This window comes from Triturus cristatus, chromosome 6 (assembly GCF_964204655.1).
Source record: "Triturus cristatus chromosome 6, aTriCri1.1, whole genome shotgun sequence".
Classification (NCBI taxonomy): Eukaryota; Metazoa; Chordata; class Amphibia; order Caudata; family Salamandridae; genus Triturus; species Triturus cristatus.
In genome coordinates this window covers 1525754524-1525769468 of record NC_140589.1, presented here as the reverse complement: position 1 = coordinate 1525769468, position 14945 = coordinate 1525754524, and the positions used below count along the sequence as shown (strand labels likewise).

The following is a 14945-nucleotide window of genomic DNA, read 5'->3' as shown; positions in this document are numbered from 1 at the left end:
ATTAGTAGAGTGTGAACAGAAATTATAATTGAAATTTGAAGCTAAATTAGATAAAACGGTCTCATGTGGGTGGCCCAGAAGGGATTAAAGAGAGAATGGACAATAACATTTTGGAAAGGATGAAGGGGGAACAGAGAATGAAAGGGAGGCAGTTAAATGATTAGGATGGGCAGTACGAGAACAAGAGCTGAAACAGGTTAATTGGAGGGGACTGCAACTGAAGAATGGATGCCAGCTGGGGATTAAATAAGGGAATAGGGTGGGTAAGAGGAAAGTAGAAAATGGTTGAAGTAGCTGGTAGTGGTCTTAATGAAAGTGGATATGGGTTGTGAACACAGAAGAGGTATTGTAGTGACTGCAGGAAGTAGAAATGGTGAATAGAAAAGAGAGCAATGAGGAATACTAGGAGCAATTACTTGAGTGTCAATCAACAATTCACTGTTTGGTTATATTATACCAATAGCCAATACTAGTATTGTTATTGATACTCAGCAAAAACGACTAAGTCCTATGGTAAAACATGCTGGGTCTCTGCAAATGGCCTTCAGGTGGGTCAGGTATGATGAGGTGAAGAAAAGAGTTAGGACAGAGAAATAGTCGTTAGCAGAAAGCATTATATGTATTCACGTTGAACACACAGCTTGTCCCCTCTTACTACAGAACGTTCCAAGCAAGATAACAAGGAGAAGTTAGAAATAGTTAATGTTCAAAGAGTTTTAATCTAAAGGCTAAGAGAAAACCCATAAAGCGTGACTTAGGTGTACAGTACATTGTATGTGCTCTGTCACATGGCATATGTGGTTGTTCACGGGTGAGTACTCACTGTTTTAATTAATAATGAAAAGTAGAAACTCAGAACAATGCCAGCATATCAGAGAAGCATGAATTTATAGGCCAGAGAAAGGGCCCTGATGTACTATGGATTGGACTGTGGCAAAGAAGTCTCTGCTTTTGCACAGAACTGCAAAGCAACCTCATCTTTTGTTTGCACTGTAACAGATGTACAGATATGCCAATGTGCAAATCGACAATTCAGAAGGATTTGCAGAATCCTAATTTATGTATATCAATGAGCCAGGATTCCTACTATGAATCCTTCTAAATGACTGTATATGCAGGCATAGTGGCCTGACGGTGACAGTTGACCTCAGTCCCTACATGTGCAATCACAAAATGCTGATATTGCAGTATCGTTTAAAGGGGCAGGGTATCAATATGGATAAGAGTTGCATTAGCATCTGGGGAGCAGGCTGCGGTCCAATGGACCACTGCATGCTCTCCCCAGTGCCTACAGCTCCCATTCACAAAGTGGAAGTTATCATTCCTGGACTGCTTCCACTTTGCAATAGATGTCACTCCATTCTGTGTGTTAGTATCCCATCAGTTATATATGCAAACCATTGGTTGCATTATATGTATAGACTACATTTCTATAGCCTTCTGGTCCCTATGTGGGGCACTGAACCACTTGCCTACATGGGGAGGACACTACACCATGTAGGGTGGGGTTAAAAGTGTGTGTTTATTATGATCCTGTGTCTACGTTTTTCAATTGCATGTGGGATGACCACCAAGGTGTGGTTATTGTGTAATGGGACGCAGGGATTAACAGTGTGATGGATGATGAAGTGTGAAAGAGAGGCACGCAGTTGATGGTTTTCATTAAACTGGAAACTTTGAGCAGTTCTGCAGATCCCTTTAGGGTATTTCTCAGGATTATAGTCCACTTAACTGGTTACTGTCTGTGTTGCCCATTCTAAGACATTTTGTTTACAGATTATGATCCTAAACAGGTGTAGGCTGGAAAGCGAAAAGGTGGAGAGATGTGCTGGGATGGACTTCGTTGATATTAATCAATATTTTTACATACCCTTGCCAACTACAGGGAAAAGGGACATCCTCTTTTCCTTACTAGACACAAGGACTCGTAATGTGAACCATTGAAGTTACAAATCCATGAGTGACTCATTAAGTCTCTCTGGTGCTTTGCACCTGTGTTTCTTACACTCACAAAGACTCCATTTTTGTGCAATGCAGGCTTTGAGAGCGACAAAACCTTTTGTACCTAAGGACCATATTTAGTAGCTTTCATCGTGAGAAATGTCTTGACTTATTCTCTTAATATCAAATTTGTTGCATGTTTTCACACGTTTCTCAATATATACTGTGGTTAACAGATTGTTGGTAGGTCCTGCGAATGAAAACAGACTTTACACAGAACTCCTGTGAGCGCTGCACTGCTGTGGGCGCAGCCAAGCCAGGCAGATTTCCCAATCGCAGTCTCTCCTCGTTGGATCTTCATTCGCATGGCCTCACCTCTGCTCTTGCAGCTTTTCTTGAGTCTTCTATGTTTTCTATCTCCAGAGTTGATTTGTTAACAATTGGTGTCAATGATCCGCTTTCTCTTTCTCTTCTTGCCTTGCTTGCCGTACGGGATTGTAGAGCAAAGATGCCGGTATCAGGACTCTGGTTATGTTGGATGAGCAAGGAGGTAAGTTTGGATTGCTTATGGAAGGGCATCATGCTTTTTTGATGAATAATTCTTTTAAATTGTTCTTCACAGACAGTGTAAGCACCCATTTAGTTGTCTATTTGTTTGCTACTACTGTTCAATAGGATGTGGTTTAAGACAAGGAAACAGTATTCCATAATAGGCACAAGGAGGGTCATGCCAACAATATATGAAAGAATGGAGGATAAATGCTTCCGGGTGTTGCAGTGGCGTAATGTTAATTCATGGGGACTCCGTGCAGTATGTAATGGATGGTGGGGGGAGTCTGAAACATCCATATGGCACAGATTTCCATAGGTTTCAGGTTGAATTAGGGTGGGGCCTTGATGGATGGGGCCCCGTGCCCGCAGGGGCTGCATGGGCCCGCGTGAAAGCCAGCAGTACGTCAGTTGACGCCCTTGCCAACGAAATGCATGACTGTCAAATGAGCCCTCGGCGTGTTGGCAGCAGTTGAGCGTACTACGTTGCTCTGACTCACGCCAGACTGGCAAGCTGATGTTAGGATTCACAATAAACGTGCCATCCCTTAGCCTCCTCTAGCATCATCAGCCGCCATTTTGCTGCCTCCTCACGAGAACAACAAGCTGGCTTGAAATGAACGGCTTCACCGAGCACTGCAAGGAGATAGATTCCGGACGCTCGTTTCCCCTCCCCCTCCCTCTCCGTGCTTATTGCTTCTTCTAGCAAACGCAGAACGACCCCTCGGAGACGTCCCTTAGGAAGAAATAAATTAATTCAACCATGCAGGGAATTGCGATTATTTCGTTAGTACATGGAAAATAGCGCCTGCTAATCTAAACTCCTCTCTATCCCTTACATAACCCATGGAGCTGTACGGTTAATTTGTGGCAGGAGAATTCATTGTTGCTGACGCGTTCATAATCGCAACGCATGATGAGGATGGCAAAAAACACAGCATCTGATCAAACGGAATATTGTACAGAGCAATTTTGCCTCGTGGATTGTTGTGTTCCCGTAATATTTTTAAAATATTATGTTTTGCCTTTGCACTTCAGTAAAGCAGTTGTAATAATTAACTGCAGCATTGCGAGTAACGATATTTTTGACAGAAACAGCACCTTTTTTCACTTTCACATTACTGAATTTTAATTCCAAAATTCCGAAGGCACTTTGTTTCCAGGACAGTACTGTAGTTTTCAGGGAATATTCACTGTCACACAGGCCCTTTGGTTTGCAAACATGCCCCATAAGATGCATCATGTGAAGAGCATGGGCCGCGCATATACAGTCGGTCCCAGGGCTTGCTTGTCCTACTGTGTGATTAGTCCATAACAATATTCAACATTAGGGTAAATTATGAATACATTAGATTAGACTGGAGCAAGGGTTACCAATGTAGGTCCAGGAGAGCCGGATCCATGACAGATTTTCAGGATGACCGCTGATTATGTATATAAGTTTCATTTAGATATATTGCATGTCAGCTGTTTTGTCATCAGGAATTTCCCGGTATTTGAAGTCACAGGGCCCCTTCTATTGCATTTGTCACTTCCTCTAGTTCTTTGGTGTCACATTCCCTGTGGTTAATTGTGGCAGGATCAGAGGGGCTTTGAGAGGAGAGAGAAAGTGAAGGAGTGGAGAGAGATCAGAGAGGGGGAAAAAAGAGGCGAAAAGAAGATACGTGGAGAATGGATGGCTAGGAAGACAGTTAAAGGTTCTTGGTGGAAAGATGTGAAAATGTATGCTCATTACTTTTATCGCTAGTTATTCCCATCAATACATGACATCATTTAAATTTAGCAGCGATAGATGCTTGCGATGGTTCTGCTGCCACCACTAATGACGTATATACCAGGTCTTTTTTTACTGGAGCCATTATGTTTTGATGGTTAATATATATGATGCGACTCTAAACTCAGACTTTCTGTTTCCCTTAACCATCACTGTCGTCTTCTTGGGGCTCTCTTTTTATAGTTTCTAAAGTTCCTAAATTCAGAACTCTCTACTTTAGAACCCCACCCACCTCCCCCATGGCAATAGAGCCAAGCACAGACTCACTGCTTGATTGACATGGTTCTGATACTGACAAATTCCTGGAAAACATGAAAAGTTAAACATTTCTTTACAGAATATTGAAGTAGGTTACAACGTTCTTTTTGTTTTTTTGCTGGGCACAGGACCGGCCAAAATCAATTTAGATTTTTGGAATTTAATCTGTTATTTTGGAGCAAAACCCCTCCACATTATAGAGCAACAAATATGTTAATCATCGTGAACTAGTTTTAGCAAATTTAGATTTATTGTTGCGACTGTTGAATTATGTATTAGATCTTTTGGCCTTTTTAAAAAAAAATTGGGTTATTTTGCACATTAGACAACGAACTGTTTCTCCGTATCTACCTGTTCCACTTTTTAGCTGAAACTAATTTCCTCAGCTCTAGTTAGGAGTACCTATCCTGAAATAGATTTCGCATCATATGTAGAATTCATTATCATTTGTGGCATACTGGTACAATCCACAGTACTGATACTACTTGTGTGATCTTGATTGCAACATGGTAACTGCAGTCATTGCATTAGCAAGTCCCCCAGTGTCCAGACAGGGAAATCTCCCATCTTCTATTTGGTTAGACCACCAATCTGCTGTAGACAGCTATTAACATGAGATGTTTTTTAATTATTCTGATAGATTGCTGGGGTGGACCGCCAATCTCACAGCTACTGGCAGTCATTTTAAGGTTAGAATGGAGATTTGGCAATGGGAAGATATTAGATCACTTGTGGGTCTGCGTGATTCCAAAATTTGATATAGTCTCTTTTTCTGTTTCCTGGCTGAATTCATTTGTCAGTATACTCTTAGTTACTTAAATGTGCGCTTATGACATTCATCTCTGATGTCAAAACCATTTTTTGCTCGCTAATAATAGTATTACTCACTAGATGCAAACAGTTAACATTTGTATGCCAACATATCTGCTTAGCTGAGGCAGGGCTCCTCATCAGGCCCTGGAGATGACTTGGCAGCCCATGTTTGAACTTCTTTGGCCTTTAACCTTCGGTTGATCCATTAACCAAACTCATTGCGAGGTGGGGAGTTTCCCAACAGTGTCTGCTTAGATGGTCAAGTTTTCCCTGAACCTCTATAATATCACCACGGTGTCTCATTTTATGGCCAGCAGCACCCTTTAGGCAGGTTCTTGAAAGTTCTATGAACAATTTCATTTAGTGAAGAATTCTGTAGCATCTCTATAACTTGGATTTATGGAGGGGCGGATCCTCCGCTATTGCAGAGGAGCGTCACCCCACTGCCCAGCGAAGCAAACGAAAACTAAAATAATCTTAATGCAGATCATTTTATTTTTCGTTCTGCGGCTGAGTCTTAGGGGGCGGGGCCACATCACTGCAGCAGGGGAGGAGAAATGGTGGGCCCTGCTGTCAGTGTGCATGAGAATTTGGCCAGCCGTCTAAGGCCGACAAAACTGTCATGCCCATTGACATCTCTCCAACCCAGCTGTATTGCTGGGTGGAGAGATCAGCAAGCACGGGCTCCAAGCTCCAGCTGGAGTGCAGAACCAGTGCGCTCTGCCCAATCCCTACGCTGCTTTATTTGTGAGAGCAGCGTTGGGATTGGCCGCAAGGGAAGCTGGGGACTCCAGCCTGCGCCAAGAGGAGAAGTCCGGGGAGCAGAGCGGCGAGCAGAAGACTGGCAGGTAAGTTTTCTTTAATAAAAAAAATATTTTAGCCCCCTCGTTCCGTGCTTGCTCCTTCCTCGCTGCCCACCCCAACACACCTCACCACATTTAACTTACATCAGCCGCTACTGGATTTAAGAAAGGAGATCACACCACCCAGAATATTTAGTATCTATTCCAGTTCCCCTTTCAGCTTCTGGACAACCACACCTCAGATCCTGTGATTATATCATGTGGCCATGTGTGGTTCTGATCAGCTAAAAAACACTAAAACATCATTTTTCTCCTATTGAATTACATTTGTTTCTGTATAAACCTGAAACATTATGGCTTGTGTGGTCTCTAGTAAGAAACAGGGAACATCATCAGGCTTTCCGTTCAACCAGATCTATGTCAGATCGCCTCTCATACCTGGCAGAGAACGAAAAATAAAAAATACACTTTCTAGCTTGTTTGTTCCTCACCATTATTGTTGTGTAGCTACATTCTACACTTTTGTCCTGATTTCTAACTGTTATCCTTATTCTTTCTAATTCTTTAGGCATTCTTATCTTTGTTTTCATCCTATCCAGAGCCAGGATGTGGGTGCATCTTGCTCTTGCAGTATAGGGGTGGAGTGGGTAAACAAATCAGGAGGACTCCTGCTCGGCCACTGCTCTGTGGTGATCTTATTGAGGGCCAGACTTGCTAACATTTTGTGTGGTGGTTGCACCACTTCTGTGACGCAGCCACAACGCAAAATGCTAGTAGATATTAGCAAAGCCATGAAAGGGGTGATTTGCGCTGCCTTGTGTGGCTTCGTAAAGAAATCTAACACAACGCAGTAAGTTGTGCTGCATTGTGTTATGTTTCGTTCCAGGAGGTGTTTCTTGAGTAGAGCATGGGCATTCCCGTGCATCCACCCATGGATTTCACACAATCCCAGATTTACAAAGGTTTGTAAACCTGGGATTACCTGAAGTTTCTATGTCTCCCAGAAGTTAATGTAACAGTGAGAAAAATATTTTGTTCTTCGCCTTATTTCCTATCTCCATGTGTGCCGCATTCTGCAACACACATAGAAAAAGAAAAAGCCCTCAGGTGATTGTTTCTGTGCGGGAAGATATCCCTTCTTGCACAATTCCCTTTGTAACGCAGGCCCGCTTGCACTATGGTGCCTGCATTGGTGCTAGGCTTCCTAAATGCGCTAGCACAATGAGATAGCACAAGCGTGCCATATCTTAGTAGATGTGGCACATTTCTGTATCTTAGTACATATGGAGGATTTCGGCTCGCTCCGTTTAAATAAACGAAACGCAGCACAGCAAGTTGCCTTGCTGCACTGCATTGTATGAAAGGCTAGTAAATCTGGCCCAGCGTTTTTAGTACAGGCATTTGTGCAGTTACACTATAGGTGGTGCTTTGCTGGCAGTCACAAAGGCCGCCCACCACATTGTATGGTCACCTTTCAAGATTTCAACACAACACGGCCTCCAGTTAATACAAACGGATCTGTCTGATCTACTCTAATTAAACCTAAGGTAACATAACAGAGCATTCTTCACAAAATAAAGCATGTTTCCCATGTACAACAAGCACTGGCAAATAAGGTCGGTTTGGCTTTACTGTGCCAACACACTTAACACAACCAGTGGCAAATGCAATTTACATGTGTTGCTTGGACAAATGCTGTTTATCACATTAAGGCCTGCCCTTTAGCTTTGTCTAAGCTGTAAAACAGATAGCAATAGGGGATTGATTTCTGTACAGGAGGTACATAATTGAATGTGTGAAACTGTATGATAAGTGAGTGTACAATATTGTAAAGTTTTCTGTTGTGCATTCCAAAGCAAGCACTTCCTGGAAGGAGGTAGATACATCAAATAGCCAATAGCAGGATGTTGAGATACATACTCCTCCGGTACAGTGAAAGCCCAATTAGTGTATATTTTAAAGAGCTGGTAACAGTATGTTTTGCAGACAGCTGCACTGTTCAGTCAGACCTGCACTGTGATGCCGGACATAAAGCCACTGCACTTTCAAATGCAGTGTTCACAGGGGGTATCTGACTGCAGAGAGCGGATTGGTGCACAGAGAAGCTTATTGTCCACAAGCACCATGTGAGCTGCAGGCATCTGCAATGTCCCTGCCAGTAATTGATTGGTTAATCGATTAAATTGACATGTGACGCCTCATTGAAAAAAATGGTGTTGGAAATTGGGTTACTGGCTGAGGGGTAGGTGGTGATCCTACTCATGCATCAACCACAATCTCTGTCAGGGTAACACACAAGCAAACCCCTAATTAACCTGTGCTTAACCCTCTAGTAGCTAGCAAAAAAGCAGCCAGGCTTAACTTAGAGGCAAGGCAATGTGTAAATTATTTATTCAGCACTTCAAACAGTTATCCATTAAAAACCCTACACAAAACAAAATCCCATACCAATTTAGAAAAAATAGAGTAAAATGTAATAAATGATATGAGACCAAAACAGAAATTCAATATGTTGAACAGTAGATATGCGATTTAAAATTTTTAAGAATAAATAGTGGCTAGAAGCACAAAGCTCCAACTGTGGTTATCTGGTCACGCCAGACCGGGACAATGTCACAAGTTCAGGCTGACCAAGATGGAGCACGGGCCCGATACAAGGACCAAGTCAGGCCAGCTGAACAAATTAACTTAAATCCTGATTTGTAGAGCATTGCAAGATCCCACATAAATGACGTTTTGTACAGCTGTGGTTCTAAGGAGCTGCAGGGCTCTAATGCAGAGTCCTGCATCGTCGTCAAGGATGCCATCAATGAGGGGTTTGTGATGCAAAGTTCTACGATGAAGATGCATCGTGTAGCGGTGGTTCCAAAGAAACTGCGGGTGCAATGCGGAGTCCTGCGTTGCCGTCAAGGATGCTGTAGATGAGGGGCTTGCGATGTGAACTCCTGTTTCAAAAATGTTTCATGCAGCGGTGATTCCCAGAAGACTGCAGGCTGTGATTCGAGGTCTGGCCTTAGGGGGAAATCGCGCTGTGGTGGTTCTGATGTGAGCTACAAGGAGATGCATTGTGCTGCATTAGTCCTGCCTACAGGTGACAGCTAAGCAGGCAGAGCACCTACAGGCCCACTTCTAAGGGTCGAGAACGGGGGTGCCAGCACTTAGAGTAAGTAGGACTCACAGCAGGCAGAGCCCAGGTTCTTGGTTCAAGGTGATTGGAGCTTTTCCTGTCCCAGAGGCTCTGAACAGGGTGCCAGCCAACTAGCCCTTGGAGTCATTCTGGTGGTCCTGGATTCAAGGTACAGGTCCAGTCCTCTTCACTCATGTAGCAGGGCAACAGGGCAGCAGAGTAGCAGTCCTTCTTGCAGGAGCAGCACAGCAGTCCTTCCGGTCCTTACCTGGTGCCCACTTTAAAGTAGGAGAAGGTTCTAGACGTTTCCACACTGAGGTGTTTGGAATTTCCTGCCTCCCTGCCCTGGCCCCAGCTTGTCTGGAGTCACAAACAATAGTGTCAAAACCTTTGTGAGTGTGCTCTGGCAGAGCCTATGTGATGTGCAAGTGTGGTAGATGACAGCTCTCTCCCTCATCAAGTCAGAGATGAGCCATTCTGCCAACACCTATTCTCCTTTGTCTTCACTGTCTGAGAGCAATACACAAAGACTGACTGCCAGCTACACATAGTCGTGACCCAGGATACTGGCAACAGGCACCACATGGTTGAGACAAGAGAGTGCCAACTTTCTAAAAGTGTATCATAAAGAAAACAGGGGCTGGACCAGTGACGGCCCGTGTAGGGCGTTTTACCGGGGCGGTGACATGGCGCAGATGAGGGGCTGGGTGGGGGGTTGCAAAATGCGGCATACGGCCGAGCTCAGGTAAGTTACGAAAAAAATTAATAAAACGAATTTCGTTGCGCGCGCTGCATCGCCAAATGCGATGCAGCACGCGCAACGAAATTCGTTTTATAATTTTTTTCCGTAACTTACCTGAAATCTGCTGTTTGCCGCATTTTGCAACCCCCCACCCTGCCCCTCCTCTGCGCCACGTAACCGCCCCGGTAAAACGCCCTACACAGGCCGTCACTGGGTTGGCCCCGTGACCATCAGGTAGGCTAGGCCCTAAAATTCACATTCAAGAAAAGTGACACTGCTGACGATTATTTAGTAATACCAGTGATTTGTTTTATTTCACGAACGAGCAAATTACAGCAGTCACCATTTAATGCGTATTGTATTCAGAAAAAATACTGAAGGCAAAAGGCAGGGGTAAAAGATCCAACACATGGTTATTCTGCGGCACTCTTAAGACTGACTGAAAGCATGCCTAAGTGATTGGGACAGGGCAGGACTGGCCTGACCAGGAATAAGTCGTTTCCTTGGGAGGCTGGACGGGTGGGTGCTGGTTTTGTTACTAGGGGCCAGTTTTGCAGCAGTGCTGCAATATCAGCCCCAGTAACAAAAGCAGCAATCAAGCATAATCCAATCACTTTTGTTTCCAGCCTCTCAGTGCCAGCCAGTGATTCACACTTGCACACACACACCCTTCCCAAACTCCCCTTGTAGTGGTCAGGCTCTCTCACTTTGCACCTTGCAGGGACTGGTCCAACAACTTTGACAGGGCTGCTTTGGGTTCCCAGTCCGGCCCTGGATAGGGAAGCTATAATGTCCTGTAAATCGCAACACTTTAGGGTAGCATAATCGTGTGTCAAGAAAATCATGGCTTTGCGAGCTCTACAGAGGTAGTGGGTATAGAGATGGGGATCTATCTTTCTTAACTGGGGTACAAATGTAATTAATTATCCCCAACTCTAGCAAACCAGCCATTAAGCCAATGCTTGACTTCCAATGGCATTTACCAAGTAAGAGCTCAGGCAGTGTATGTTCAGTTGTCATTAGATGCCTTGTACCTCTAGGCTCTGTGCTTTAGGACCACACACTTAATAAACAAATAAAACACAAACAAAGACATGATATTTGAGAAATTAAGGTGGAAATAGGAAACCAAAATTATTACGAATATCTTCATGATTATTCGATGAAGTTATATATATAAAAAAAGATAAAGCATCAAAAAAGTGAATGAACACATATGAATTTGTGACGTATAAGAAAGCATGATAATGGTGCTGGGAAAAGAATAAAAAAATAGCACAAACAATTGCTAAAAAGGGGAAACAGTTATTTTTGTTTAAATTATAAGCAAATAAAGTATACATTATAAAAGTGAGAAAATAAAGAATATTTTTTCTTGCAGTTTCCTCATCTGGAACTATCACTATTCATCCAAATTGATCTAGAACATTTTTAATATTCCTAAAAAGGCACCAGAAAGTCACAGATCACTTTCGATCTGCAGAGTCTTGTCTGCATCATCCCAGAATGCAATACTACAGCTTCTATTTTTACATGTGCCACACGTGTGTGGATATGGAATTCTTTGTTTTTGCTGTGCTTATTTCCAAACTTTTCTTTTGAAATGCCTTTTAACCTTCTGCTGTGGAATGCAGCCACCTACAGCTTCATACTTCAAGCCGTTGCATTGGTTCAAGCTGCTGCAAATGAAGATTATGATGCCAGCACCACAGGCACCCATGTCCCATTGAAGAAAGAAGTAAAGGGCCTTTTATGGATTCGCCAACAGGAAAGAGGGACTAAGTTGGGCTCCTCCTTTCAAAGCCAAACTGAGAAGTCATCCAGGATCCATTCGCCTCCGGTGGTCCAAGAAACAGAAGAATCACAAGAGATCGATGTCCAAGTCTTCTTTGTATTACATCACTGTTTCTAGTTTTTTTCCCCAGAGGCATTGCTACAAAGAGGTGACGTCCACACGTCCAAAACCATATTCCTCCTCATCTTACAAGATGATCCCAATGCCTGCAGAATACCACTGATACCTACTCAGGTTTCCTCTTCAGTTTTCTACTTTCTCTGGCAGAAGCTTTGTGCTAGCTCTGAGGACAAGCTGAGGGCCCAATTCACAAAAGGCCTCTGCGCTCTTGGTGGAGGCCCAGCAGTCATTTGAAGTGAGGACCAACATATTTATTGAGATTTTGGAATCTGGCAGCCAACAAGCAATGTCCTTACAGCCCTCTCTGAGTGCATTGTGACGATCAGCAGAGAAACTCTCATGCATCCTGGTGGTGCACAAAGGCTTCCTGGAAACATCACTGTTTTCCCAATGCCCACCTTTCTAATGGATTACCCGATCCCTTAGAGCCTTTAACTGCAGGCTTTCTCTGTAAAAGTTTACACCTATGCTTTTCTGGTCCTCACGCCTGACAGGGAATCTAACCAATGCTCTGAATTGGGACAGAACATTTTTGCGTTGGGCATATTGTTCTCACAGCCCCAAAGGCGATTTGCCTCCTGGCGAGATTTATATACTTTCTATAGGAAGTAAGGAGCCTAGATATATCTCGTCTGCCAGTCAAATAGCAAATTTCTGCATAGTAGGGACTTTTCTATGCACATCCAGAGGGCAAAACTCGAAATGGCCAAAGTCTTTGCATGGCTGTTAAGACAGCTTTGGCTTTGCTTTGTTATGAAAGTAGGTTAGCTTTATTTTATGATGTGCCAGGCATATATGGCATATGTGTGCCCTCTAGCTTAAGAGTAGAAAAAAACAGAAGCAAAAATACAAAAAAAACACAATGTAAAAAGTAGAATGTTTTCTGTGATCACATAACTGCAACGCACCAGCAAATTCACAGCTTTTATCCTTTTAGGTGGGGAATGTCATCAAAGATATTGCTCCTTTTGATGTGTGGCTTGATGGCGCACTGCACACATAACATTTGATAGAATTTCTTTGAAATATAGGTACAGTCGGCATTGGTTTTGCACAGATCAGTAAATTTCTCTCTCACTTCATGCTGCTGGATATTTGGTGTATCATTCGCCTTTGAGCAATGCTTTCATTGGTATGTGTGAGGGACTATTTTACATCTGAAAAGTACTCTCAATCATCATATTGTCACATTAATATCTTTGTCATCTAAATCCATCCAGTGCAGAAAACAACCATTTTTATGAATTTTTCCCCAGTACTAGTAAAACCAATAGATCCGGCTTTACTGTGCTAAACAACATTTGTTCATGCAATGTATGCAAACAGCATTTGTATATGCCTGCATTTACATGCATTAGCACATTGCCAATGATTGCTACCAGTTGCAGACTGCTGTTGTATGCGGCAGTAGATTTCGATGGAACAATGAGGTGCAGCGAAGTACAGCTGTAACTGACCACATATGGCTAGACTTGATCAGCCCAGCAGGTGCAGAAGAAAATAGATCTTTGCATTATTTTTTGTTGTTCTATCAGATTGCAAACATTTAGTGTGATTTGCAGCCAAAAACCGATTCAAAATGGTGACATAGCTGTGGTGTCAACAGTGTAGTAGTTGTAAAAGAAATGTACAATTTCCATGTCTTAATACTGGGTTCATACTCCACTTAGCAGTTCTCTCACTATAGAATCCCTTCCAGAAACTCTTGAGAAAGGTTTCATTTCAACCACACAAATCTGTCTCGACATGGAACACTTATTTTGTCTATTTCCATTTACTACTTATTAAAGGTGAGCTGGATTTGGCCGAGTCGGGCTGTCGAGTATGGAGGTGTAAAAGGACTCTGGTCCATTCCTATTGGTCATCAGTTCGTCAGTACTCCCTACCCATTCTGTTCATTCTTACCAGGGGCGTAACACAGGCCCTTGCAGCCCCTGTGGGGCAGGGGGCCCTCCTCCCTTCAGGGGCCCCCAGAACCTTCAGAGGTACCCCATTCCGCTTAAGGCCTATGTCTGTTTGTAAGATATCAATCAATCAAAAATTCTTTATTTCGGCCGGTTTGGCCATAAAAGAGTACAGAGTAAAACAGAAAAGGGAAGAAGGGGGAAGGGAAGGCAAGTAGCATTTAAAATTCATTTGTATACACATGGCAATATTGTAAGATATGGGAGGATTGTTTTGAGTTATGCCACAGACCCCCACTTCCTGGGTGGAATAACACTATCCACCCCTCATGGCAAAACGGAACAAGTATAGAACGGTAAGTCTTGCGATTGTTTTGTCTGAGCCACATTTCTGGCACCCTGACTGGCTGATGCTTCTGCGTATAGAATTTTCCAAAATGGTTCATGGCCGCTAGCCATGGACAGGGACAGGTATGGACTCTTGAAATGCTGATTCCCGTGCATTCTGCTGTGGGAGTTGAGAACGTGGAGAAGAATCCACTGGATTATGCTAGTTTTGGCCAAAAGTTTCATCAGCCTTTACTGAAATCTAATAAACCAACATGGATACTTCGGCCATGCATGTCTTTGACTTTAACATACTGGCATAAGTGGGGAAGCACTCTTCAAAGAAAGGCTTAGCATTTCCTTTTCTAATTCAGGTTTCAGTTCACTCAAAGAGAGGGCATGTCGTGAGCTGAAATTGTACACATAACAAGGGACACTCTCATTACGCCAAATCCAAGCGTCTTCTCTTGGTGCAAAAAATATAGATTAATGCCTGCCAGCTGAAAATGAATGCGAAACTATTTTCTCAGCTGGCACTTTTTCTATCAATATTAAAGTGACTGATTGTGCCTAGGAGCTGCAATTCATTACATTTTTTTCCTCCCGCAATGACTGCCGCATGGCTTTTATTTCCCAGGAGAGCATGGGAAACGCCGAATGCCTGATCATTTCTGGGGGGTGGGGGGCATTTTTATCCCAGTATGACAAACTACAAAAGAACCGAAGCCATCAGATGGCCCTGCAGCAAAATTAAAAGCAATTTAGATAGGATTCATTATCTTAGGGTCGCCA

General features: G+C 43.2%; 1 protein-coding gene across 3 annotated transcripts in view; it reads left to right on the top strand.

Moving 5' to 3' along the window:
• The window catches only part of LOC146821630 (synaptosomal-associated protein 25), a 232138-nt gene that overhangs the window by 130350 nt on the left and 86843 nt on the right, over positions 1-14945 (top strand). For all 3 annotated transcript variants that reach the window (XM_085612679.1, XM_085612677.1, XM_085612678.1), the window contains one exon: positions 2443-2491. In XM_085612679.1, coding sequence (XP_085468805.1) covers positions 2443-2491 — 49 coding nt within the window. The remainder of the gene's footprint in view (positions 1-2442; positions 2492-14945) is intronic.